The sequence below is a fragment of the Cervus elaphus genome, chromosome 22, assembly GCF_910594005.1.
Source record: "Cervus elaphus chromosome 22, mCerEla1.1, whole genome shotgun sequence".
NCBI classification, from domain to species: Eukaryota; Metazoa; Chordata; class Mammalia; order Artiodactyla; family Cervidae; genus Cervus; species Cervus elaphus.
The window spans coordinates 36,556,335-36,584,185 of record NC_057836.1 but is presented as its reverse complement, the minus strand read 5'-3'; the positions used below and the strand labels follow the sequence as shown (position 1 = coordinate 36,584,185).

At 40.5% G+C, this 27,851-nt stretch overlaps 1 protein-coding gene across 1 annotated transcript in view; it reads right to left on the bottom strand.

Moving 5' to 3' along the window:
• Nucleotides 1-22,022, bottom strand: part of ARNTL2 (aryl hydrocarbon receptor nuclear translocator like 2) — a 57,484-nt gene extending 35,462 nt beyond the window's left edge. The window contains exons 1-2 of the mRNA XM_043882276.1: nucleotides 21,966-22,022; nucleotides 5,576-5,731 (exon numbers count right to left, since the gene is read on the bottom strand). Coding sequence (XP_043738211.1) covers nucleotides 5,576-5,693 — 118 coding nt within the window. The 5' untranslated portion in view covers nucleotides 5,694-5,731; nucleotides 21,966-22,022. The remainder of the gene's footprint in view (nucleotides 1-5,575; nucleotides 5,732-21,965) is intronic.
• Between the last annotated feature and the right edge of the window lie 5,829 nt (nucleotides 22,023-27,851).

Below are 27,851 nucleotides of genomic sequence, written 5' to 3'. Positions count from 1 at the left end.
CCTTTATACACAAATGTACGGACAGTAAAAGCTGCATATTGAAGAGATAAAAATGCAATATATTATCTATAACATTATAATAACATGCAACAATATTCAAGACTTTGGTTATTTTATAATTTCTTAGCTTCCTAAAACTGATCATATGGTGATCCAGTGGTTAAGGGAATCTGCCTTGCAATGCAGGAGATGTGGGTTCAATTCCACATCTGGTTGGGGAACTAAGATCCCATACGCCTTGGAGCAGCTAAGCCCACTTATGCGCCACAACTACTGAAGCCTGAACGCTCTGGAGTCCGTGTGCACAACTAGAGTGTCCAAGCACAATACGGAAAGAGTGTACATGATGTAACAAGGATCCCGCATGCTACAACTAAGACCAGAGGTAGCCAAATAAATAATAAAAAATACTCCTTTCAAAAAACAAAAAACCACCTGATCATATGAATTATCCTGAATAGGGAGATTATTGAATCCTAAGCAAATTTTATGGTTTCATAGAATTTTCTACATGACCCTTTAAAGACTATATGGAGACTTCTGACAGTATATAAAATGTATAAAATATAAGTGAAATCATCAATTTTAAGCCCTTTCACAGAGTTCATTGTATTGATAGGAAAGTCTCTAAAGCAACCAGAAGAGTTTGGAAAAGGGTAAGGAATGATCAGATCAGTTCAATTAAGTTCAGTTGCTCAATATTGTCTGACTCTTTGCGACCCTAGAGACTGCAGCACACCAGGCCTCCCTGTCCATCACCAACTCCCAGAGCTTGTTCAAACTCATGTCCATCGAGTCGCTGATGCCATCCAACCATCTCATCCTCTGTCATCCCCTTCTCCTCCCACCTTCAATCTTTCCCAGCATCAGGGTCTTTTCCAATGAGTCAGTTATTCGCATCAGGTGGCCAAAGTATTGGAGTTTCAGCTTCAACATCAGTCCTTCCAATGAATATTCAGGACTGATTTCCTTTAGGATGGACTGGTTGGATCTCCTTGCAGTCCAAGGGACTCTCAAGAGTCTTCTCCAACACCACAGTTCAAAAACATCAATTCTATGGCACTCAACTTTCTTTATAATCCAACTCCCACATCCATATATGACTACTGGAGAAAACATAGCTTTGACTAGACAGACCTTTGTTGCTTTTTAAAATGCTGTCTAGGTTTGTCATAGAGCAAGGAGCAAGCGTCTTTTAATTTCATGGCTGCAGTCACCATCTGCAGTGATTTTGGAGCCCCAAAAAATAAAGCCTCACGGTTTCCATTGTTTCCCCATCTATTTGCCATGAAGTGATGGGACTGGATGCCATGATCTTTGTTTATTGAATGCTGAGTTTTAAGCCAGTTTTTCCACTCTCCTCTTTGACTTTCATCAAGAGGCTCTTCAGTTCCTCTTCGTTTCCTGCCATAAGGGTGGTGTCATCTGTGTATTTGAGGTTTTTGATATTTCTCCCTGGAATTTGATTCCAGCTTGTGCTACATCCAGCACGATGATCAGGTCAAAGCTAGGTAAAAGTTTGACCTGACAGAAGTAAGGGAAGAACTAAAAGTAATACATTGGTCTTGAGGACATCCACCAAGTCTTACAGGGAAAGCCCTCCCTGGCCACAAGGGGGCGCAGAGGACTGTTCACCCAGCCCAGGTGTGCTGTCCCCAGGTAACTCTAAGCAAGGGTGATTCAAAAGTAAATCAAATTTCCCTTCCTTACACTTCCCACTTTCCCTAAACAGCAACCCCTCCTTCTAGGGACTGCAAATAAAGATGTTTTTGTAAAAACAAAACAAAACAAAAAAAACCACAAAAAACAAAAAAAGATGGAGGTAACACTCTAATACAGGTTAACCATTAACTGGCCTTTGGATAAATTTACAGCCAAAGCTCACCAATTACCTGGGGCTTCCCTGGTAGCTCAGATGGTAAAGAAAGTGTGCCTGTAATGCAGGAGAAGCAGATTCGAGCCCTGGGTTGGCAAGATCCCCTTGGAGAAAGAAATGGCAACCCACTCCAATATTCTTGCCTGGAATCCCATGAACTGAGGAGCCTGGCGGGCTACAGTCCATGAAGTTGCAAAGAGTTGGACACGACTTAGCGACTAAATCACCACCACCAATTACCTAAGTGGTGGGGAAGGAACAAAACCAGAAAATAAAACATCCTCATAGAATGATTTGGTAAAGTCTTCTCAGACTGGCAGCACCCTTACAAGGCCTGACATAAGCAAAAGAAAGCTCTTTTGGAATCTACCTTCTAGGTAGCCCTCAAAGAATCTCCCCACATGACTTCTTGTTATTATAATTATTGTTATCAGTCCCCAGGAGACTTGTAGGAGGGAGTTGAGAAAAGGCTAAAGATGCAGACCTGAGTGCCCAGCTGGCACAGAAATAAATCAGTGTGAGTGAGGCAGTGACACTTGCAGGCTGGTCTGAAGCGAGGTTTGCAGAATTGTGCTGAGGTAACCCGGCCGGTGTCAGTCAGCCAGAGTGGGTGAGCCCTGGCTAAACAGATGAGTGAGGACGTGAGGATATGCCAGCGAGGAAAAGAGGGCAGAGCTGAAGTTAGGGTGAAGTGAGCTAACAATGCATGGTGTGCGATTCTGTCTAGTGGCAAAAACAAATTCGGAACATGATCACTTATTTTTATTAAGTTCTTCATTGTCATTTATTGTCATTTTATTTTATTGTGTTCATCATCATTGAAAATGACAATATGACAATAATAATGACAATGATCATTATAACGATAAGGATAATAAGGACCAATATGACAGTAACAACTCTTCTTCCTCATCCTCGGACCACCACCTCCACCATTAAGAAACACTGTGCTCAAGGACCTCCCTGAGGACCTGCCTCAGGGAAAGGAAAGGCTACCCACTCCAGTATTCTTGCCTGGAGAATTCCATGGACAGAGGAGCCTGGTAGGCTACAGTCCATGGGGTTGCAAAGAGTCCAACACGACTGAGAGACTAACATACACACACACGGAAATGTAAAACTGTTGGGGCATACCAGCCTATGAGCGTTTTCCCCTTAATTAATTGTGCTATATTTTACAATGGATAGGGAAGGGGAATATTTGCCCTTTCCCCAGATAATTTGAGATGCACTGCTATAGAATGTAGTGAAAAAAATCATTTCACATCCTCTGTCTTCAGAGTAATTATCTGTGGACCATCTACATGCAACCCTCTCATGGCATCTGGGCATTTGGGGATCAAATTGGGGTACCCTCTGGCCAGAGCACTGGAATGCAGCCCCAGCTGCTCTATGTCATCTCACCCTTGGGTAACACTAAGGATCTGATCAGGATGTCTGATGAGGATATGACCAATTCGCTTCAGTTTACAAGGATCAATGGTGAAATCTATGCTCTTTTCCAAAGTACCCCTGTCCTTTTCCTTTCCCATCTGGATTTAGACAGTGTCTCCTCCTTACTGAACTTGCCCTGCAGCTCATCCCATGCATACTTCCACATAGCATTTATCACACTGGGTGCTAAAGATCTCTCCCTGGGTCTATCTTCCTTATAAACCATGTAAACCTGCCCCTAGCGCAGAGCTCTTGCCTCATCCATTTGCCTAACCCCAGCACAGAACAAGAACCCAGCTGATGCTCAGTGCATACTTATTGAATTAGGTTGCTGATTCATAGCTTTTCGCTCAGGTCCTCCTCCCTCAGAACGCTGTGAATGTGAAAACTGTTGGGTAATTTTAGGGTTGCAATCAAATGACCTCAGTTGAACCTGCTAATGTTCATTGCTAACAGATTTAAGAGATTTACTGCACACAACTTACGCAAGGCCTAGTTGTGAATAAAAGAGAATCTTCTTTCACAATGGACTGTTAGGAACAAAAGACCACCAGTTGTGCTCCCAGAAGGAAGCCTGCCAGGCAGTCCCCCAACCCCAGGACTGCTGTACATAGGGATCCAGAGCTGTGCTTGCTTTTCCCCACAGCCTGCTCTCCAGACCCACTTGTGCTCGGCTGGAGCGCATAAGCCAGTTTTCTACCATCTGCAGGGATCTAAGGAAGGTGCTTTAAAGCACAACTTGCACAAACTACTATTAAATAGCCCTGTAATAGCTGTCTCTAGTTTTACTTCCTAATGTGTAGATGCCCCATCCTCCTCCGATCTGAGTTGATCTGTCAGGATTTTTTGGTTCATTATGAAGTAAGGTCCTCTTGGTCTGGGCTCCAGTTTGCATGTGGAATCCAGGTAATACCACTCTCCTCTAAGCCACTTTAACTCAACTTGGCAAAATCTGTGTTCTGGCCACAGAACTTCCTTCTCCCTGAAACAGACTGTCCTTTTCCTGGCAAGCAGTTCAGGACAGAGATCTAAAGAAGACTGTTGGCCTTCCTTTGTTTATTCTTTTTAATACTTTTGGAGCAAGATTTCACAAAAATCTTTTAGAGCTTTACAAATCTGAACCTTCAGAGTCTCCTCTGCAGTCTGCAGAAAACTCATTGGCCAGGTCTTCAGACTGTATCAAAATGAATTTATGTCACCAACAATCTTGTATCTAAAGCCCCAGGCTATTTCCATCATTCTGTCCCTCAAGTTGGACTGGGTTTATTCCCAAAACAGATGTGATTTTAACTACACATGTACACAGAATATTTATTACACTTTGATTTAAAATTCAAGTTCAGGGCTTCCCTGACTCAGGGGTAATCTGCCTGCCAATGCAGGAGACATGGGTTCTATCCCTGATCCGGGAAGATCTGCCATGCCACAGAGCTGCCAAGCCCATGCACCACAACTGTTGGGCCTGTGACCTAGAGCCTGGGAGCCACAACTACCGAGCCCATGGGCCGCAACTACCGAAAGCCCCATGCCCTGCAACAAGAGCAGCCACCTCAATGCAAAACCTGCACACCACAACTGGAACGTGGCCCCTGCTCACCGCAACTACAGAAAAGCCCACACAGCAACAAAGACGCAGCATGGCCAAAAGTACATAAACAAATAAATAAAATTAGTTTTAAAAATTTTGAGTTCAAAGTCAGAAATGATCACGCATCCCCCAATCCTCATCAGCTGAGGACCTCCCTCACCCAATATGTAAGACTATCTTAGTTTATGTGAGACTATATGAGTAAGTGGAGACACGTACTAATAGTAAGGTGTGATGCATTTGCAGGTACTACTTACAAGTCTGAATGAAGTTTTAAGAGAAATTGATGAGTTTAAAGAGTTTTTCTTTTCTAATAATGGAAATCTGACAATAACTTAAAATTATCATAGCTAAATATTTCAGAACTTCTAAACTAGGTATGCATGACAGGTATCATCACCTTAATATTATACCTGGGAAGACAAGAAGAAATGTGAAGACCTTTCAGGTTCACATAGTAAACCTAAGATGAAGTGTTTAGTGAAACCAACTTTTCTGACATCCAAATTAGTACTTTCTCCACCTATGGAATATGGATGAGCATCAAAATGAATACCCATAAAGCTGAAAGACTCATGAGTATAAAATCTCAGTAGCCAAGAACAACAAACCAGGGACCTCAATTACAGGGGAGACTTGTTCACAAACCCGAGTGCGGAGGCCATCTTCCAACTCACCTTTTAAAGATCTCAAGTGTTGAACAGCCATTCTTAAAACTGTCAGTTTATCCAGTTTCCGGGCCATGGGACTGCACTGAGGGATCATCGTAGACAGTTTTCCAATCAGGTTGTTCATTTTATCTCTCCTCCGCTTTTCAGTTTGGCTATGAGCTTCTCTAAGAAGGAGAAAGCGCCTCTGTTATATTTAGCATTCAGCAGACACTCAGGGACCCCAGAGGCACTAGCAGAAGCATGGGTGGGGCCGGCAAGCTCCCGCTCTTCTTCCTCCTGACCTTGACCCTGCAGATGGCATTCAGGGATGAGGCAGGACCGGCTGGGACAGGAGTGGCATTGTTCACACTGTTTTTACCAGCCTCCACCTCCTGCCCCCACTACCCTTGCTCCTTCCCTTCTGACCTTATTCCCTGAAATCTGTAAGAAATAAGATTTCCCACTCCAGTATTCTTGCCTGGAGAATCCCATGGACAGAGGAGCCTGGCAAGCCATGGCCCATAGGGTCACATGACTGAAGTCGGACATAGGATCGAACACGACTGAAGTGACTTAGCACATGAGAGCTGAGGTGGATTTTTTTTTCCACTTCCCTCTTAGAGGAAGAGATGTGTGTGTGTGCACAGTCATGCCTAACTCTTTGTGACCCCATGGACTGTAGCCTGCTGGGCTCCTCTGTCCACGGGATTTCCCAGGCAAGAATACTGGAGTGGGTGGCCATGCTTTCTGCAGGGATCTTCCCAACCGGGCGATCAAACCCGAGTCTCCCGCATCTCCTGCATTGGCAGGCAAACTCTTCACCACTGCACCACCCAGGAAGCCCCTGAGAAAGAGATGGGTTGCCTTCTATTCAAAGCTAACTTCTCTGGTCTTCACTTGAACAGTTACCAGCATCTTGAACTCACTCTCTTTCACGGCTCCTTCTATGGGTCAATAAATGGGCTCAAGTCTCTTCCCTTTAGGGGGAAAAAAAGCATTTTCCCTAAATCTAGTGATTTTTTTCCCCTTTCCCTCTTCCCTCCTTGGCCAGCTTCCTGAGGCTATTGTCTCACTCAACCTTCCATCTCCCAGGCGTCTCTCCATCTATTAAAGCAACCTCCCATAGCCCCCACTCCACTAAAACCACTCTAGCAGAAGTCATCCTCATATTACGCAACCCCAGCTGTTCCCTGCCTTGAATTGGACACTGGTGCCATTTTTCATTCTTCATTGGCTTCTGCTCCGCCATCCTCCTGCCTCAGCTCTTCCTCTGTCCTTCAGTACTGGTACCCTGAGATCCCTTACTCTTTTTTCACCCTAAAGCTTAACCCTGAGAGACTGCATTCTCTCAGAAGGCTTTACAGCAACTCATAAGCTACTTAACCATTTAATCCCTATCTCATTCATACCTCATCCAATTCCAGACCTCCAGAACTAGAAGGATGCACATCAGTGATTCAAAGCACCCTAAAACTCAACAAATCCCAAACTGAATGCATTCTTTGCAACTGGCCTCATTTTAATTCTTCCTCTGCCAGCCCTGATTACTCCTTTTCTTTTTATAGGGCTTATCTTGATTGGTGACACCACTGGACTCATGCTAGACCCTTTATTCTTCTTCATCTGGAAGAACCAAATAATCACAAACTCCTATAAATTCTTGTTTCAAAATTATTTCTTAAAGGTGTCTTTTGCTTCTCTCCATCTACCTGTTACTGTCTTAGTGTTAGTCATTCAGTTGTGTCCAACTCTTTGCGACCCCATGGACTGTGGCCTGCCAGGCTCCTCTGTTTAAGGACTACTCCAAGCAAGAATACTGAAATGGGTAGCCATTTCCTTATCCAGGGGATCTTCCTGACCCAGGCATAGAACCCATGTCTTCTGCACTGTCAGATGGATTTTTTACAACAGTGCCACCTGGGAAGCTCCATGATACTCATTGCACAACCCCTAAAAGCCTTTGAAATTGATATTACTACTTCTTCAAGTATCTTCCTTATCTACTCTATCCTACCCAAGACCTCCAGAATTATTGTTTTAAAATAAAATCATCTAATCCCATTGCATAAGGGATGATAGCATGCATTTTCACTGCCAAAGAGGAAAGTCCAGACTCCCTAATGACATCCCAGTGTTCTCACAACCTGGCTCATGCCTTCATCTCTGGTTTCACTTCTCCGTTCCTTCCCCCTACAGGTCCGGATGTTGTAGAGCAGCAACGCCAGATAACTTGCTATCCTCCAACACACAAAGTCAGCTCACATGTCCTCTATGTCTTGCACTCTTCTAGGATTAGAATGTCCTTCCTCCCTATGTTCCTGGAAAAAATTCCTAGTCCGTCTTCAAAACCCAGGTGACTTATTCTTCTGGGAAGCTCTCTTTAACATCCCTCTCAAAGCCACCTCAGTACTTTGTTTCATCAAACATACCACTACCATATTTCATCAAATCTAAGACACCATCAGCTGTAAGATGCACCATTATCTAGTGCATCACCACGACAGAAAAATGCTCTCAATTAATAGGAAGATAACACTGATGATAAGACATGTTTCACAGGTGATGTGAGGGGTGGGTGTATATCTTTGATTTAAAGAATTAGGTTATTCTACTTTTGACATTTTACTGTGAATATTTGTCTGTTTCTCCTACAACATACAGATCATGGCAACTCCAGGGTTTCTATATAAGAAAAGTTTGGGGTAAGTCAATCTAATGGGAAAGGGGAAAAATAGGAGATTTGTCCTGATCTATTATTAGAGACTTTAGATGAAGGAGTGGGAGGAAGGGGAGAAGCACTGATGGAGCTAACAACCCCCCCCGTAGCTGCCCCCCCCAAAAAAAAACCATTCACCTTTGGCTAATGCCTGGAATAAAGTCCATGCTTTGGGATGAACAGGATGGCATTCAAATTAAAGTGAAAGTGAAAGTGAAGTTGCTTACTCGTGTCCAACTCTGCGACCCCATGGACCATAGCCTACCAGGCTTCATCCATCGGATTTTCCAGGCAAGAGTACCAGAGTGGGTTTCCATTTCCTTCTCCTGGGGATCTTCCCAACCCAGGGATTGAACCCGGGTCTCCTGCATTGCAGGCAGACGCTTTACCCTCTGAGCCATCAGGGAAGCTGCATTCAAATTAAATGTAGATAACTAGGAGCAAGCAAATTGATCCTCAGACTGTGCTCCCCAAAGTCTGAAACTTCGGAAAGGGTCTTGGGAGTCATGTGGAAGAAAGCAGAAATGAAGGGACTCCTGGAGTGGGGGTGGGGTATGATAGAGCTGCTGTTAAAAATTCATTAAGCAAAGGGTTCTGCAGCTTCAAAAATAAAGTTGGCTCATGCATGCATTCATTCATCCATACATAAATGGATGTACTTAGCATACATGAATGCATATATGAATGGATAACTACTACTTTGAATGCCATCCCGTTCATCCCAAAGCATGTACTTTGTTCCAGGCATTAGCCAGGTCTTTTTTGGGGGGCAGGGGGGGTTGTTAGCTCCATCAGTGCTTCTCCCCTTCCTCCCACTCCTTCATCTAAAGTCTCTAAAAATAGATCAGGACAAATCTCCTATTTTTCCCCTTCCCCAAACTTTTCTTATATAGAAAGTCTGGAATTGCCATGATCTGTGCATTGTAGGAAAAACAGACAAATGTTCACAGTAAAATGTCAAAAGTAGAATAACCTAATTCTTGAAATCAAAGATATACACCCACCCCAACATTTTATCATCTGTGAAACATATAGGGCTTCCCTGATTGCTCAGTTGGTAAAGAATCTGCCTGCAATGCAGGAGACTCCCATTCCATTCCTGGCTTGGGAAGATCCACTGGAGAAGGGAAAGGCTACCCACTCCAGTATTCCTGCCTGGAAAATGCCACGGATGGAGATGCCTGGCAGGCTACAGTCCATGGATTCACAAAGAGTCGGACACGACTGAACGAATTTCACTTTCACTCACGCTACGGTCTGCTGTTATTGTTGTTTAGTCACTAAGTTGTGTCCAACTCTTTGCAACCCCATAGACTATAGCATGGGCTTCCCTCATAGCTCAGTTGGTAAAGAATCTGCCTGCAATGCAGGAGATTCCTGGGTTGGGAAGATCTCCTAGAGAAGGAAATGGCAACCCACTCCAGTATCCTTGCCTGGAGAATCCATGGACAGGAGTCTGGCAGGCTACAGTCCTTGGGGTCACAAGAGTTGGACTTAGCGACTTAAGTGAGAGAGACTACAGCACATCAGACTCCTCTGTCCTCCACTGTCTCCCAGAGTTTGTTCAAATTCATGTCCATTGAGTCAGTGATGCTATCTAATCGTCTCACCCTCTGTCACCCCCTTCTTCTCCTGCCTTCAATCTTTCCCAGCATCAGGGTTTTTTTCCCTAATGAATCAGCTCTTCCCATCAGGTGGCCAAAGTATTGGAGCTTCAGGTTCAGCATCAGTCCTTCCAATGAATAATCAGGGTGGATTTCCTTTAGGATGGACTGGTTTGAGCTCCTGAGAGTCCAAGGGACTCTCAAGTTAGGTCCTTATTGTTTCTGTCCTTTATCATACCCATCCTTGCATGAAATGTTCCCTTGATAGCTCCAGTTTTCTTAAAGAGATCTCTAGTCTTTCCCATTCTGTTGTTTTCCTCTTATTTCTTTGCATTGTTCACTTAAGAAGGTCTTTTTGTCTCTCCTTGCTACTGTCTGGAACTCTGCGTTCAATTGAGTACACCTTTCCTTTTCTCCTTTGCCTTTCACTTCTCTTCTCTCCTGCTGGGGCATAGACTTGGATTACTGTGATTATGAATGGTTTGCTTGGAAATGAACTGAGATCATTCTGTCGTTTCTGAGATTGCATCCAAATATTGCATTTCAGACACTTTTGTTGACAATGAGGGCTGCTCCATTTCTTCTAAGCGACTCTTCCCCATAGTAGTATATATAAGGATCATCTGAATTAAATCCACCCGTTCTCATCCTTTTTAGTTCACTGATTCCTAAGATGTCAGTGTTCATTCAATCTTGCTATCTCCTGCTTGACCACATCCAATTTACCTTGATTCATGGACCTAACATTCCAGATTCCTATGCAATACTGTAATTTATAGCATCAGACTTGACTTTTATCACCAGACACATCCACAACTGAGCATCGTTTCCACTTGGCCCAACTGCTTTATTCTTTGTGGAACTATCAGTAATTGCCCTCTGCTCTTCCCCAGTAGCATACTGGACACCTACCAACCTGTGGGGCTCATCTTCTGGTGTCATATCTTTTTGTTTTTCCATACTGTTCATGGGGTTCTCCAGGCAAGAATACTGGAGTGGGTTGCCATTTCCTCCTCCAGTGGACCATGTTTCATCAGAATTCTTCACTATGACCCATTTGTCTTGGGTGGCCCTGCATAGCATGGTTCATAGTTTCATTGAGTTATGCAAGTACCTCCACCATGACAAGTCTGTGATCGATACAGGGGATACTATGGTCTATTCAAGAACAATTTTTATATTAAAGATTTATGTTTTAAAAATGTAATAGTTATCCTCTAAGGTGAAGAATGTTCACATCTTCTTTCTAACAGTATTACCCATTAACACAGACAGTAGCAGTAGACAGAACTGCCTGATTCCAGGAACATACAGCAGAAGTGTCTTCTCTTAGAGCCAGGATTTGAGGGAGATGAGAACTGATGAGAACAGTTCTCATCAGTTGGGAATAAGGAATGGTGATGCTGGGAGCTAGGAAACAGAGAGGAAGGTGAGATAGCCAGTTTTTGAATAAGGTACTTTACTTGAAGGGGGTGCACTTGAAAAGATTTCTTGGAGAATTTTGTGAAAGAAAGGTATATCTACCCAGAGGACAGTTTTCTGCTTAATAATTTATCAGGGCTCTGGCTCTTAATCCTGTGAGCAGCAACTGTCACTTTGAACCATGTCAGTGTTTCATGAAGTCTTATTAAAAAAAAAAAAAAAAGAATAAATGGAGAAAAAGCAAAATTGAGATCTGGCCATGTTGCCAGAGGTAGAAAAATATTTGTTGATGTTGAAAGAACATAATGAAACAATTGACAGAGTTTATGACGATGGATTCCTAATAATCAGAAGCTCCTTGTAAGTAATTCTGATTTGCTTATTGGATGAATTAGGTTTTCTCTAGTGTTTCAAGGAAATAATAGTTATTTTTAATAAATAGCTATTCTAAGAAAAATTTAAAGACATATAAGCCAAAATGTTATCCAAGTAGATAAAGAAAAAAGGTACAAGGTATATGATGATCACTACATCTCAGAGCAGAACATATGAGAAAAACCTAATATTCCTGAATCTATTCTATCTTGACCTCACTGTTTGTTTCAGCTAATGGTCTGCATAAGTGACCTTCCCCACCCACCATATACCCTCTCAATGGTTCATTGTACCCAAAGGACTTCATTTTTACTTGTTGTTCACCATCTTCCTTTCTTCAAAAAAGCAAGATAAAGTATCAAACTACATGAAACCGATCTTCAGTAATTCTTGAGAAATAAATGTGAGATTAAGTTCAGCCATCCTAATTCCTATTAAGTCTTTAGTTATACATGCTACCCTGAGCTCCTAATTGAAACGATTATTATTGTCTGGGTGAGCTGCTCTTGTACCAAAGCTGACATGTACCTCGTCTCCATCAGGTAACAATAACTATGTGAAGCAACAGTGAATAATAATTGCTGCTCTGTTTAGAAATTATGCCATGCCAATCTTGAAAAGGAGTATATTCACAGAAATAACATTAAATAAAATAGCTATTTTTAAAACAATGGGTGGCTTAGCCAAAAATGTTGTAATAGCTCTATTACATAGCCTGAAAACTTATTAAAACTCTAAGACCTTTAATTTTGTCTGAAAATTCATCTAGACAATAAGAAATAATTAAAAAAACTGGAAACTGATTACTTGCCAATAATATTAATTTTCACATTAGTATATGCCTTAGCAGAATATTCTAAATGTATATATGTGTGTATAAATATTTATATATATATATACTTACATGCATGTACATATGTGGCAGTGTATTTATTCATTCAGAATGTAGTCACCAGACCACTACCAAAGTGATGGTGATAAAATACTTTCCACGTTAAAAAATCATGCAGGCTGAGTAGTCTTTTCTTCAAATATGTGTTTTAAAATATATACTCCCAAGTGCATTAATTTTTGAAAGGGCATTTTAAAAATTCACGGCAAAGCTTCCATAATCTCATCTGGAAATAACCACAATCGACATTTTAACGGGTCTCCCCTCCATGTCTTTCGTAGACATGCATCTGTGTGTGTGCTTAGCTGCTCAGTCATGTCCGATTCTTTGTGACGCCATGGACTGTAGCCCACCAGGTTCTTCCGTCCATGAGATTCTCCAGGCAAGAATACTGGAGTGGGTTGCCACGACCTTCTCCAGGGGGATGTCACTGACCCAGGGATCGAACCTGCATCTCTTGAGTCTCCTGCATTGGCAGGTGGATTCTTTATTACTGAGTCACCTGGGAAGCCCAGACATGTATCTAGATACATACAAAAACAGCTTTGACTATTTAACTTAGTCATGGGGGGCGGGGGGGAGTTGTGGAGCATGGAGGCTATTTAGACAGATTTGTGTTCTACATTGTGTATATATTGATATAAATATATAAAACAAAATTCAGATGACAGTGTAAAATTTTTCATGTCTTGTCTGATTCACTTAACACTATAACATAAATATTTTCTCCTAGCTTCAAAATTCTTAAAGAACATAATTTTTAATGACTAAATAGTGGCCCATTGGTTAGCTATGCTATAATTTATTTAATAATTTTCTATTACTAGATATCTCAATTTTCTAATTTTTCAATATTATAAATAGTGTGCCTAATACCACCGTGGTGCATGCATCTTCGATTATCCTCTTAGGATAAAATGTTGTTAGTCACTCAGTCTTATCCGACTCTTGGTGACCATGCATTGTAGCCTGCCAGGATCCTCTGTCCATGGGATTCTCCAGGCAAGAATACTGGAGTGTGTAGCCACTCCCTTCTCTGAGGTATCTTCCCAATCCAGGGATGGAACTCCGTTCTCCCACATTGCAGGCAGATTCTTTACTGTCTGAGCCACCAGGAAAGTCCAGGATAAACCTTCAGATGTACAATGTATGGATAATTACTTTAAGGCTTCTGACTCATGTTGCCAAGATTCCCTCTTTTAGAAGACTCAACAATGATAATTTTCTAGACTTGAAAAGAGTTTGACCTACCTGTGAACTATTTTATTCATATGATGTATTTTATTTGAGGTTTCAATAATATTTTTCTGCTTTAAAAAGACAATACATGCTGTTTATAGAAGACTTAATAAAATTTATGAAGAGAGGAATATAAATGTTCCAAACAAAAAAGGACCACTAAGATAAAAGCTTAATCAAAGGATGTTTTCCCTTATCACTGTCTAAATAAATAGCTTTGATGACACTTTAGCAAAAGTATTTTCACATGTGTTATTTGATTCTGACAGCTTTAAGAATCATGCAGTTATTCAGTTCAGTTCAGTTCAGTCGCTCAGTCATGTCCGACTCTTTGAGACCCCATGGACTGCAGCACAACAGGCCTCCCTGTCCATCACCAACTCCTGGAATTTACTCAATCTCATGTCCATTGAGTCAGTGATGCCATCCAACCATCTCATTCTCTGTCGTCCCCTTCTCCTCCTGCCTTCAATCATTCCCAGCATCAGGGTCTTTTCCAATGAGTCAGTTCACATCAGGTGGCCAAAGTATTGGAGTTTCAGCTTCAACATCAGTCCTTCCAAGGAATATTCAGGACTGATTTCCATGTAGTTATTACTCTCCCCATTTTACAGATGAAGGAATTGAGGCCCAATAAGGTTACTGCTCGAGGTCATGGACCTAACAGGAGGCCAATGAAGCTTATTCTATGTAGGCTCATGTGCCTTCCTCTATGCCTCTATCATCATCAACCTGCTCTCTGGTGTAAAAACAAACAGCCTTTTTGAAGCAATAGAGAGTGTTAGATTAAGTCAGTTTTTTTTTTCCTCTTTTCTGCCTGACTTCACATCTAAGGACTAAAGTAAAAAATAATGATACAGGATGAATGAGTTTCTTCCTAATGACCTGGAATTATATACATATATGCATGTGTGCTCAGTTGCTTAGTTATGTCCTACTCTTTGCAACCCGATGGACTGTAGCCCACCAGACTCCTCTGTCCATGGGATTTCCCAGGCAAGAATACTGGAGTGGCTTACCATTTCCTTCTCCAGGGGATTTTTCAGATCCATGGATTGAACCCCTGTCTCCTGCATTGGCAAATGGATTCTTTACCACTGAGCCAGCTGGGAATCCCCATATATAGATATGCTGCTGCTTAGTTGCTTCAGTCCTGTCCGGCTCTGGGCGACCCTATGGACTGCAGCCCGCCAGGCTCCTCTGTCCATGGGATTCTCCAGGCAAGAATACTGGAGTGGGTTGCCATGCCCCATCCAGGGGATCTTCCTGACCCAAGGATCGAACCCGGGTTTCCTGCATTGCAGGCAGATTCTTTACCGCTGAGCCACCAGGGAAGCCCCATATATAGATATATATTACTTCAATTTCAAAAGGTAAAGTTTAAACTGTTTTAAATCATGCTTTTGCTTTGATTATACATATCTTAGCAAATTAACTCACTGACTAAATTTGCCTCCTTGATGAAATCCAAATCTACTGTACTTAAGAAATCAAAATACACTTTAACGGTCCTGTGCAGAACAGAAAAAAGGCACGATCTCATTAGTTAAACACTTCATTCCTTTGCAACATGAACCTGGACAATTAGTAAATTTGCTCTTTGTATGTCTTCTCCATGCTGGCATTTGGTCTATAGTAAAGATATTTTTACTTATGAATTTTAATAAGCTCACTGATATTAATAATATTCACATTACTTAGATGCATTTTCTTAGTGTAGCTTCTTATACTAAGTAATATAACTTTTTCAAAACACAGTGGAGTTTCCTTGAAAACTACTTTCACTGCATTTTGAATGAAATGTAGGCTCTCCTCATAAATCAAGCAAAAACAAATGAAACTGGAAGAAAATACAGTCAAAACACTCCTCCGATTTGCTGCTTTCCATGCCTTTCTCCTTTTTGAAACTCTCTTCCTTTCCCTTCTGAGATACCGTGCTCATTTTACAGCCCCATCTCCGCACATTTTGGGTAGGCGCCCCTCCTCCCTGAGCCTCCCCCATCTTTCCTGCACCCACACCTGCATCCATGCCAGTCACCGCTCTTGTTCTTTATACGTTAATGGTGTCTGAATCTCCATCTCCAGGCCACGCCTCAACCCTGAGTTCCAGACCCTTATATCCAACTGCCTACTTAAAGATTCCCACATATGTCACATTCTCCTTGTAGCCAAAACTGAATTCATCATCTTCCCCTCAATATCAGTGAATGAAATATCATCCTCCATCCAGGTCCAAGTCAGAAAATTTGGATGCTTCTTAAATTCCTACTCTTCCTATGAACAAGAATGAAATCTTAGAGCTTCTGTCTTCTAATGTGTCATAATATGCCCCTCCCTCTCCAGGCCCTTCCTGGCCAGGCTACTCTCTTGGACCAGTGCTCAGAAAACCCATTCCCTAGCAACTGTCTCTCCGCTGTTTTCTCTGCCTGATGGATTTTCCTCCTTCAGCCCATCCTCCATACTGTTTCCTGAGTGCTCCTTTAAAAATATAAATCTGTACCACTTCACACTTACAAGGGTAGCTTTTTTTTTAATGGAAAATAACAAGTGTCAGCAAGGGTATGCAGAAATTGGATCCCTCACACATTTCTGGTGGGAATGTAAAATGGTGAAGGTACTGTGGAAAACAGTTTGGTGGTTCCTCAAACACTAAACATAGAATTACCATCTGACCCAGCAATTTGACTTGTAGGTATATAATCAAAAGAACTGAAATTGAAAGCAGAGACTCAGACACTTGTGCACCAATGTTCACAGCAGTATTATTCACAACAGCCAAAAAGTGGGAACAACCCAAATGCCACCAACAAATGAATGGATAAATAGAATGTGGCATATACATACAATGGAATATGATTCAGCCATAAAGAAAGAATGAAGTTCTGCTACATCGCTACAATGAAGGTGAAACTTAAAAACACTACACTAAGTGAAATAAGCCAGAGATAAAAGGACAAATATTGCATGATTCCACTTAGATGACATATCTAGAATAGGCAAATTCTCAGAGCTAGAAAGTAGGCGAGAGGTTACCAGGGGCCAGGGAAAGGAAGGGAGAACTACTGTTTCATGGGTACAGTGTTTCTGACTGGGGTGGTGGAGAAGTTTTAGAAACAGACAGTACTGATGATGGTACAACATTGTGAATATAATTAATGCCACTGAACTGTACACTTAAAAGTGGTTAAAATGTCAAATTTTATGTCACATATATTTTACTACAATAAAAAAGCTTTTTTAAAAGTGCAAAGGTAAACAAAAGTTTTAAACATGTAATCTGATCAAGTTCTCAAAATCCCTCCATTTTCCTTATTGCATTTAAGACACTTTTCAGGCTTTCCTGATGGCTCAGACAGTAAAGAATCTGCCTGCAGTGCAGGAGACCCGGGTTCGATCCCTCAGGTGGGAAGATCCCCTGGAGAAGGGCATGGCGACCCACTCCAGTATTCTTGCCTGGAGAAGTCCATGGACAGAGGAGCCTGGTGGCTACAGGCCATGGGGTTGCAAAGAGTCGGACACTACTGAGCGACTAACACTTTCATTTCTCAGTTTTCTTTAGTTCAGCAGACATTCATAACCTAGTCCAAGTCTATCCCTCAAGTCTCACAGCTCACCCACCTCCTGGCGTGTCCTCTGCCCTACTCTGACAATTACTTGTTTGCTGATCAGCAGTGCGCTGCTTCATATTCCGTGCTTCTGCACAGCTGTTCCTACTGCTTGAAATACCTTCTCTACCTCTGCTCTGAATGGCTCATCCCCATTTTTCATTCAAAACTTAGCTACTGTCAACATGTCCAGGAAGCTATTCTTCACTTCTGATCTCATTATTATTTAAACACCCAACTTGTCTTGCTGCCATAATACCTAGGGTTCCTCTTATGGAAATTATCATGATATGTAATAATTCTTTGTATCTTTCCCATTTGTACAAATTTCTTGTGCCTTATCTATGTCTTCCTCCTCGTCTACTGGGTATCACATTGTTCAATTCAATTCAGTCGCTCAGTCATGTCTGACTCTTTGCAACCCCATGGACTGCAACACGCAGTAGACATATTATGGATCCTCAATAAATGTTTAATGTAGATATCACATTGCAGATACTCAATAAATGTTTAATGATTGCATTCCAAGGAATCTTCATCAATGACCCTTTTAAAGAAGCAGTTCTCCATTCAAATCCAACAGTGCTGCAGAAAGGGTGAAACTTCTCGCACATTCTCTTCTGTTTAAAAATATCCAGCATTTGGAGGCTCCACCAATGAAATCAACCTCATGCCCTGAGTCTCTGGGAAGGATGCCGCACAGTCAGTACTTTGTAAAATTCCTAAAGCACTTTGACATCCCTTATTTCATTAGAATGGAAAATGGTGAGATGAAAGAAGGATTGGGGCAGAGTGGAGAAGTTCTGGGATAGATAATGAGCAAATCAGGGGGTGTACCCTCACTTTCTGCTGCCCACTCTATGTGCTATTCAAGTAGGAATTATGTCATGTGAGAGTCCAGTATTTACCTGCTGCAACTGGATGGTGACATTTCTACCTTTGTTGAAAGGAGACAGGTAAAGGGGTTCTGAGAAAGTTTTTCCACCATTTTTTCTTTCATGATTCCTGACCTGGAAGGGAGGAGGCCTTGAGTCATCCCTACCAGATATGCTGGAAAACTGGACAGCATAGCTGTCTTCATGTGCTAGAAACACCCTCCCCAGTCCAGCTGCAGAGAGACAGGAAGTAGGGTGTAAACAGGAAACCACTACACTGACAATTAGGCATTCCAACTAGTTGGATAATGTTGGGCGAGGTACTTGATGTTTCTGAGTTGTAGCTGCTTCATTTTCTAAAATGTGTGTAATAAATAATCTTTATGGTTGCCTTCTGCCAGAAAGCCATTATCTGTCAGTATATTGTCACTATATTTTCTAGGGCTCCAAAATCAATGTAGATGGTGACTGCAGCCATGAAATGAATAAGATGCTTGTTCTTTGGAAGAAAAGCTATGATAAACTTAGACAATATATTAAAAAGCAGAGACTTTGCTGACAAAGGTTCATATAGTCAAAGCTATGGTTTTTTCCAGTAGTCATGCATGGATGTGAGAGTTGGACCACAAAAGAAAGCTGAGTGCCAAAGAATTGATGCTTTTGAACCATGGTGTTGGAGAAGACTCTTGAGAGTCCCTTGGACAGGAGATCAAACCAGTCAATCCTAAAGGAAATCCACCCTGAATATTCATTAGAAAGACTGATGCTGAAGCTGAAACTCCAATACTTTGGCCACTTGATATGAAGAACTGACTCATTAGAAAAGACCTTGAGAAACCAGATCTGAAAGAGACAAGTGTACCCCAATGTTCATTGCAGCACTGTTTATAATAGCCAGGACATGGAAGCAACCTAGATGCCCATCAGCAGACGAATGGATAAGAAAGCTGTGGTACATATACACCATGCAATATTACTCAGCCATTAAGACAATTCATTTGAATCAGTTCTAATGAGATGGATGAAACTGGAGCCCATTATACAGAGTGAAGTAAGCCAGAAAGATAAAGACCAATACAGTATACTAACGCATATATATGGAATTTTAAAAGATGGTAACGATAACCCTATATGCAAAACAGAAAAAGAGACACAGATGTACAGAACAGACTTTTAGACTCTGTGGGAGAAGGTGAGGGTGGGATGTTCAGAGGGAACAGCACTGAAACAAGTATACTATCAAGGGTGAAACAGATCACCAGCCCAGGCTGGATGCATGAGACGGGTGCTCAGGGTTGGTGCACTGGGAAGACCCAGAGGGATGGGATGGAGAGGGAGGCAGGAGGGAGGATCGGGATGGGCAACACATGTAAATCTACGGCTGATTCATGTCAATGTATGGCAAAAACCACTACAATATTGTAAAGTAATTAGCCTCCAATGAATAAAAATAAATGGGAAAAAAAAAAAGAAAAGACCTTGATGCTGGTAAAGATTGAAGGTAGGAGGAGAAGGGGACAACAGAGGATAAATCGGTTGGATGGCATCACCAACTCAATGGACATGAGTTTGAGCAACCTCCCAGCATTGCTGATGGACAGGGAAGCCTGGCATGCTGCAGTTCATGGGGAGGCAAAGAGTCAAACACAACTGAGTGACTGAACTGACCTGATATTGAAATGATATTCCTAGTATTTCCCTTGTCACTGCCCTCATTTTTCCAATCACTCTTAAAGCCACTGTAAGGTCTCAACCATGGCCCCCATGGGACATGTGTGATGCAAGTTCTATTGTGTGACTCTAGTTCTCACTTGAAAGTCATATTCTTATTTAAATATTAAGAAAGAACAATGGTACTTAAGATTCTAAAGAAAAAAGAAAAAAATAAAAAGGACGAACAGTCATTTCTAGCTCAAGGTGAATGAGGACTGCATGCATGCTAAGTCTCTCTAGTCATATCTGACTCTGCAACGCTATGGACCATAGCCCACCAGTCCCTCTGTCCATGGGATTCTCCAGGCTCCAAGAATACTGGAGTGGGTTGCCATTTCCTTCTCCAGGGATCTTCCTGACCCAGGGATCGAACCTGCATCTCTTACGTCTCCTGCACTGGCAGGCAGGTTCTTTTACCACTAGGACCACCTGGGAAGCCCAGAGCCACCAGGGAAAGGGACTATCACCTGATAATTAAGGATGTGGAACAGCGAACAGTTCTAGGTAGACTATCACTTGGTCAACTGCAGTTATTTATAATCATCCACTTTATTGGAAGAGACTAAGAATACAATCAAAAACAGTATATAATCTTTATATACTTTTATGTATACAATCTTTATATACATTTACATGTGGCTTGGGAAGTGTGTTGGTCCTTACAGTTGAATAACACTGATTCTGCCATCTTGGAAACTGAAGCTAAATTATAAAGTGTACTAGGAAGAACTGAGTTAAAAAGAGTTGGATATTTCATTACATCCTCATCTTGTCCCCTTCTCAGGACTTTTCCCATCATTCATGATGGAGAATGGTCATCAACTTTCACGTTCATGTAGAGAAAGTACCAGCTTAAAATGAATCGCTCTCGATTGTTATATTTATCTTGCCCTATTATTTTCACGATAAAAACCCTATGTTTGGGGAGATCATTAGAGAATATTTGAAACTGCAAGCTGCATTAGGCAACAAATGAACAAGGAGATAGAGAGTATTCTCAACACTGATTTTATTATCTACTTAGCTTAATAAACATGGAAAACAAGAGCTTTAATTGATTAAAGTTGCCACAGATAACCAAGGGTTGGTTGTTACATAAACGATGAGTAAATCAAGAAGCAAGTTGTGATTATTTTCAGCCAAACATGCAAGATGTTTTCCTCAAGGTTAAGTATTTCAATTAGGAAGGCAAATATCTTGCTGTGACCTTAACTGTTAATCAAATTAACCTCAAGTTCCTATGTCTTTCAGATCCCAATTGACCTTCCTGGATAGCTAATAACCTTAAGAGTTGGATCAGTCAATGACAGAGGTAGCAGCCGGGTGAAAAAATAATCTACCCTGTCCAAATTTTTAATTACCATGTAATTTAAAATAATAATTTAAAAGTAATCTTTTTCTAAAGAAGATACACACACACACACACACACACACTAGAATATTACTCAGGGATAAAAAAGGATGAAATAATGCATTCTGCTGATACATGGATGGACCTAGTGATGATCATACTAGCAAACTAAGCCATAAAGAAAAGGACAAATACCACATGATATCACTTATATGTGGAGTGTAAATATGACACAAGTGAACCTATCTACAAAACAGAAATAGACTCACAGCCATAGAGAATAGACTTGCAGTTGCCAAGGAGGGGGTGTGAATTGAGAATTTGGGACTAGCAGATGCAAACTATTATAGACAATCTAGAATGGATAAACAACAAGGTCCTATTGTACAGGTCAGCACAAGTATTTAACATCCATATATTAAACCATAATAGAAAAGAATATACATGTATCTGTATAACTGAATCACTTGGCTATACACCAGACACTAACACAAAATTATAAATCAACTACACTTCAATAAAAAAAAAAAAGAAACTAAAGGTTTTAATTTGTTTAAAAAGTAATATTTTTCTTTTCTCGCTAGGGTTGAAGATTTCTTGGGGTTACAGGAACAAACTCACTTACTGCGATGGGTCTGAATCACTCCGTCTTCGTTTTCTTGGTAACTCTGTCACATGTGGGCTGAAGGATATTGGTTTAGTCCAGGGGCTTAGATGACTGGAAACCACGGAAGCAATGCACTGGTTCCCTTCCATCAATACTTTACCTGTGAGACATAAACTGCAATAAAGCATCTATTTGAAACATTAATTTTCACTTTATATATCTAGATCACATATTTTAAATGGCTTTATACTTTGATATTTTTAAAATGTCAAGTAAACAATAAAATGGGGGACTTCTCTGGTGGTCCAGTGGTTGGGAATCCCCTGCCACATGCCACAGTGCACACATCTTAGTGGCACAACTAAGCTCATGTGCCACAACAATGAGCCTCTGCTCCAGAGCCCACTTGCCACGACTACTGAAGCCCGTGTGCCCTAGAGCCTGTACTCCACAACCAGAGAAGCCACCCCAAAGAGGAGCCAGCACACAGCTAGACAGTAGCTCCTCCTCACCTCAACTAGAGAAACCTACAGGTAGCAATGCAGACCCAGTACAGCCAAAAATAAATAAATTAATTTTTTAAATGACATGGAATGAAAGACTAATTATATACAACCAAGTATTAGTTAACAGTGTATTGTTAGTCTGTATCTTTATTTTCCCTAACTATAAAAAATAGATACGGATATTGCAGGAAATACGGAAAACACAAAAAAGTGGAATGGAAGGGGGAAATCCAAATTTCACCAAATAATGTTACTATTTAGAATTACTTCCTTTTAGAATTTTTCTATAGTTGTTTTTATAGTAATTGAAATCATAGTGTATATTCTGCATTATTTACATATCATTATGATAATAACTTTACAGTGTTATTACAAATTCTTTATAGATGATTCTAATGACTGCATAATATGCTATCATGCAGCTGTGTCATAGCTACTTAACCACTCTTCTATTGTTGAAATCCAAGTTTGTTTCTATTTTTTTCACCATCATAAGTATGCAGTGTGTTTTTATCTTTGTGTATAAACTTTTTATCTACTGGCTAATTCTTTTCATCTTCTACTTATTTCTTGTGGATAGTATCCCAGAAATAGGTTAACAAGGTCACAGGACATGAATATTTTTAGTCTTGAATTGACTAAAATTCAATTAAACCTGAACTGACTTAGAGGGAAATTTTAACCCTTCAGTTCAGTTCAGTTCAGTTCAGTCGCTCAGTCGTGTGACTCTTTGCGACCCTATGGACTGCAGCACAACAGGCCTCCCTGTCCATCACCAACTCCCAGAGTTTACTCAAACTCATGTCCATTGAGTTGGTGATGCCATCCAACCATCTCATCCTCTGCCGTCCCCTTCTCCTCCTGCCCTCAATCTTTCCCAGCATCAGAGTCTTTTCTTATGAGTCAGTTCTTCCAATCAGGTGACCAAAGTATTGAAGTTTCAGCTTCAACATCAGCCCTTCAAATGAACACTCAGGACTGATCTCCTTTAGGATGGAATGGTTGGATCTCTTTGCAGTCCAAGGGACTCTCAAGAGTCTTCACCAACACCACAGTCCAAAAGCATCGATTCTTCGGTGCTCAGCTATCTTTATAGTCCAACTCTCACATCCATACATGACTACTGGAAAAACCATAGCTCTGACTAGATGGACCTTTGTTGGCAAAGCAATGTCTCTGCTTTTTAATATGCTATCTAGGTTGGTCATAGCTTTTCTTTCAAGGAGTAAGCCTCTTTTAATTACATGACTGCAGTCATTTGCAGTGATTTTGGAGCCCAAGAAGATAAAGTCTGCCACTGTTTCCACTGTTTCCCATCTATTTGCCATGAAGTGATGGGAGCAGATGCCATGATATTAGTTTTCTGATCGTTGAGCTTTAAGCCAACTTTTTCACTCTCCCCTTTTACTTCCATCAAGAGGCTCGTTAGTTCTTCTTCACTTTCTGCCATAAGGGTGGTATCATCTGCATATCTGAGGTTATTGCTATTTCTCCCGGCAATCTTGATTCCAGCTTGTGCTTCATATAGCCCAGTATTTCTCATGATGTACTCTGCATATAAGTTAAATAACCAGAGTGACAATACACAGCCTTGACATACTCCTTTTCCTATTTGGAACCAGTCTGTTGTTCCATGTCCAGTTCTAACTGTTGCTTCCTGACCTGCATACAGATTTCTCAAGAGTCAGGTCAGGTGGTCTGGTACTCACATCTCTTTAAGAATTTTCCACAGTTTGTGTGATCCACACAGTCAAAGGCTTTGGCATAGTCAATAAAGCAGAAATAGATGTTTTTCTGGAACTCTCTTGCTTTTTCGATGATCCAGTGGATGTTGGCAATTTGATCTCTGGTTCCTCTGCCTTTTCTAAAACCAGCTTAAACATCTGGAAGTTCACTGTTCATGTATTGTTGAAGCCTAGCTTGGAAAATTTTGAGCATTACTTTATTAGCATGTGAGATGAGTGCAATTGTGCGGTAGTTTGAGCATTCTTTGGCATTGCTTTTCTTTGGGATTGGAATGAAAACTGACCTTTTTCAGTCCTGTGGCCACGCTGAGTTTTCCAAATTTGCTGGCATATTGAGTGCAGCACTTTCACAGCATCATCTTTTAGGATTGGAAATAGCTCAACTGGAATTCCATCACCTCCACTAGCTTTGTTTGTTGTGATGCTTCCTAAGGCCCACTTGACTTCACATTCCATGATGTCTGGCTCTTGGTGAGTGATCACACCATCTTGATTTTCTGGGTCATGAAGATATTTTTTTGTATAGTTCTTCTGTGTATTCTTGCCACCTCTTCTTAATATCTTCTGCTTCTATTATGTCCAAACCACTTCTGTCCTTTATTGACCCCATATTTGCATGAAATGTTCCCTTGGTATCTCTAGTCTTTCCCATTCTGTTGTTTTCCTCTATTTTTTTTTTTTTTTGCACTGATCACTGAGGAAGGCTTTCTTATCTCTCCTTGCTATTCTTTGGAACTCTGCATTCAAATGGGAATATCTTTCCTTTTCTCCTTTGCTTTTCACTTCTCTTCTTTTCACAGCTATTTGTAAGGCCTCCTCAGACAGCAATTTTGCTTTTTTGCCTTTTTTTCCTTGGGGATGGTCTTGATTCCTGTCTCCTGTACAATGTCATGAACCTCCATCCATAGTTCATCAGGCACTCTGTCTATCAGATCTAGTCCCTTAAATCTATTTCTCAAGTCCACTGTATAATCATAAAGGATTTGATTTAGGTCATACCTGAATGGTCTAGTGGTTTTCCCTATTTTCTTCAATTTAAGTCTGAATTTGTCAATAAGGAGTTCATGATCTGAGCCACAGTCAACTCCCAGTCTTGTATTTTCTGACTGTATAGAGCTTCTCCATATTTCGCTGCAAAGAATATAATCAATCTTATTTTGGTGTTGACCATCTGGTGATGTCCATGTGTAGAGTCTTCTCTTGTGTTGTTTGAAGAGGGTGTTTGCTATGACCGGTGTGTTCTCTTGGCAAAACCCTATTAGCCTTTGTCTTGCTTCATTCTGTACTCCAAGGCCAAATTTGCCTATTATACCAGGTGTTTCTTGACTACATACTTTTACAATCCAGACTTTTTTTAAAGAAAAAGAAAAGAAAGAGGGCATATATGAATAAAGATAGGAATGAAGGTGGGGGTCATAATTTTAGATGCTCTAGAGATTTAAAAGATAATGAATTCTCATGAAAAACATTATTCTAAATATTTGAAAATTTACATGAAATGGAAAAAATACTAGAGAATTTTTTTGAAGTATAGTTGATTTATAATATTGTGTTAATTTTAAGTGTACAGCAAAGTTATTCAATTCAATTTTATATATACTTTTTCAGTTTCCTTGCCTTATAGGCTAATGTAAAATATTGAATATGGTCCCCTGTGCCATACAGTAAATCACTGTTGTTTATTTTATATATAGAAGTGTGTATCTGTTAATGTTACACTCTTAATTTATCCCTTCCCCTCACTTTTCCTTTGGTAAACACAAGGAGATCCAACCAGTCCATCCTAAAGGAGATCAGTCCTGGGTGTTCATTGGAAGGACTGATGTTGAAGCTGAAGCTCCAATACTTTGGCCACCTGATGCGAAGAGCTGACTCATTGGAAAAGACCCTGAGGCTGGGAAAGATTGAGGGCAGGAGGAGAAGAGGACGACAGAGGATGAGATGGTTGGATGGCATCACCGACTCGATGGACATGGGTTTGGGTGGGCTCCGGGAGTTGGTGATGGACAGGGAGGCCTGGCATGCTGTGGTTCATGGGGTTGCAAAGAGTTGGACCCGACTGAGCAACTGAACTGATCTGAACTGAACTGAAGTTTGTTTTTTATGTCTGTTTCTCTTTTGTAAATAAGTCCATTTGTATTGTTTTTAAGATTCTACATATAAGTGATAGCATATAATTGTCCCTGGGGAATTTTAACTGACAGAAAATGAAGCAAAAAGAAATAAAAACTGGAATATTCCTAAATTCTTTCTTACATATTCTATTCCAGTGGGGCTTCGCTGGTGGCTCAGACAGTAAAGAATCTGCCTGAAAGGCAGGAGTCCCGGGTTCAATCCCTGGGTTGCAAAGATCCCTTGGAGAAGGAAATGGCAACCTACTTCAGTAATCTTGCCTGGGAAATCTCATGGACAGAGGAGCCTGGAGGCTGCAGTCCATGCGGTTGTAGAGAATCAGGCATGACTGAGTGACTAACACTTCCATTTTCATAGAAGAAGAAGGAATTCTTTGTTCCTCAAATCTTTTTACAACGTTTACATAAATTTGATATTAAAATTTGACAATAGTAGTACAAGATAGGATAACTATAGGCTTAATCTCATCTATGAACAAAGATATAAAAATCTTAACAAAATATTAACAAAAACTCAGAAATGTATAAAAAGAATAACCCATCATGACCAAGATAGTTGTATCCCAGGAATGTAATACTGGTTTAATATTAGTAAATTAATGAATATAATTTACCAAAATAAGAGCTCATTGAAAACATATGATTATCTTAAAAGATTCAGAAATATTAATGAAGAAACATTGAAAAAATCTTTTTACAATCAGAAACAAAAACATTAAACAAAACAACAACAAAAGAACATCTTTCAACACTGTATTATTAATAGACCTGTCAGTGGAATAAGGCAAGAAACTATACTTGAAAAATAAGAATTGGAAAGAAAGAAAAAATAGTATCATTATTGGGAAATGATATGATTGAGAATATAGAAAACCCAAAATAGTCAACATATAAATTATTAAAATTAGGGAATGGATCAAGGTTGGCTGTAATATAAAGTCAATACACAAAAATCAACTGCCTTTCTATTCACCAGTAACATAATATAAGAAAATAATACTTAAAAAATATAATTTACAATAACTTCAAAAAATATAGAGTACCTAAAGAACAAATGTACAAGAATAAATATATAACCTAATAAAAATGTATAAGGTCCTTCTGGAGAAAATTATAAAATTTATTTAAAACATTGAAAAAGATTCAAATAAATGGAAGAATATACCATGTTTATGGATGGGAAGCCTCAATATCATAAATATTTGAATTCTCCTAAAACGGATGTGTAATTCCTCTCAAAATATTCTCTTTTTTGGTGGAACTTCAAAAGCTGAATATAAAATATATATGGTAGTGCAATGACTTACAACCAGCCAAGGGAAATGTGAGAGGACTGGGCCTCTCAGATATCAAGCGTTATAAAACTTTGGTAATTAAGACAGGGTGGTATTGGTGTGGAGATATAGACAAACCAAAAGAAAACAATGGAGAGCCCAGACACATAAATATGGACATCTGCTAAATGTCAGAGGTGGACTTTCAAATCAGCATGAGGAGTCCAGCTTTTTAATAAATAACCCT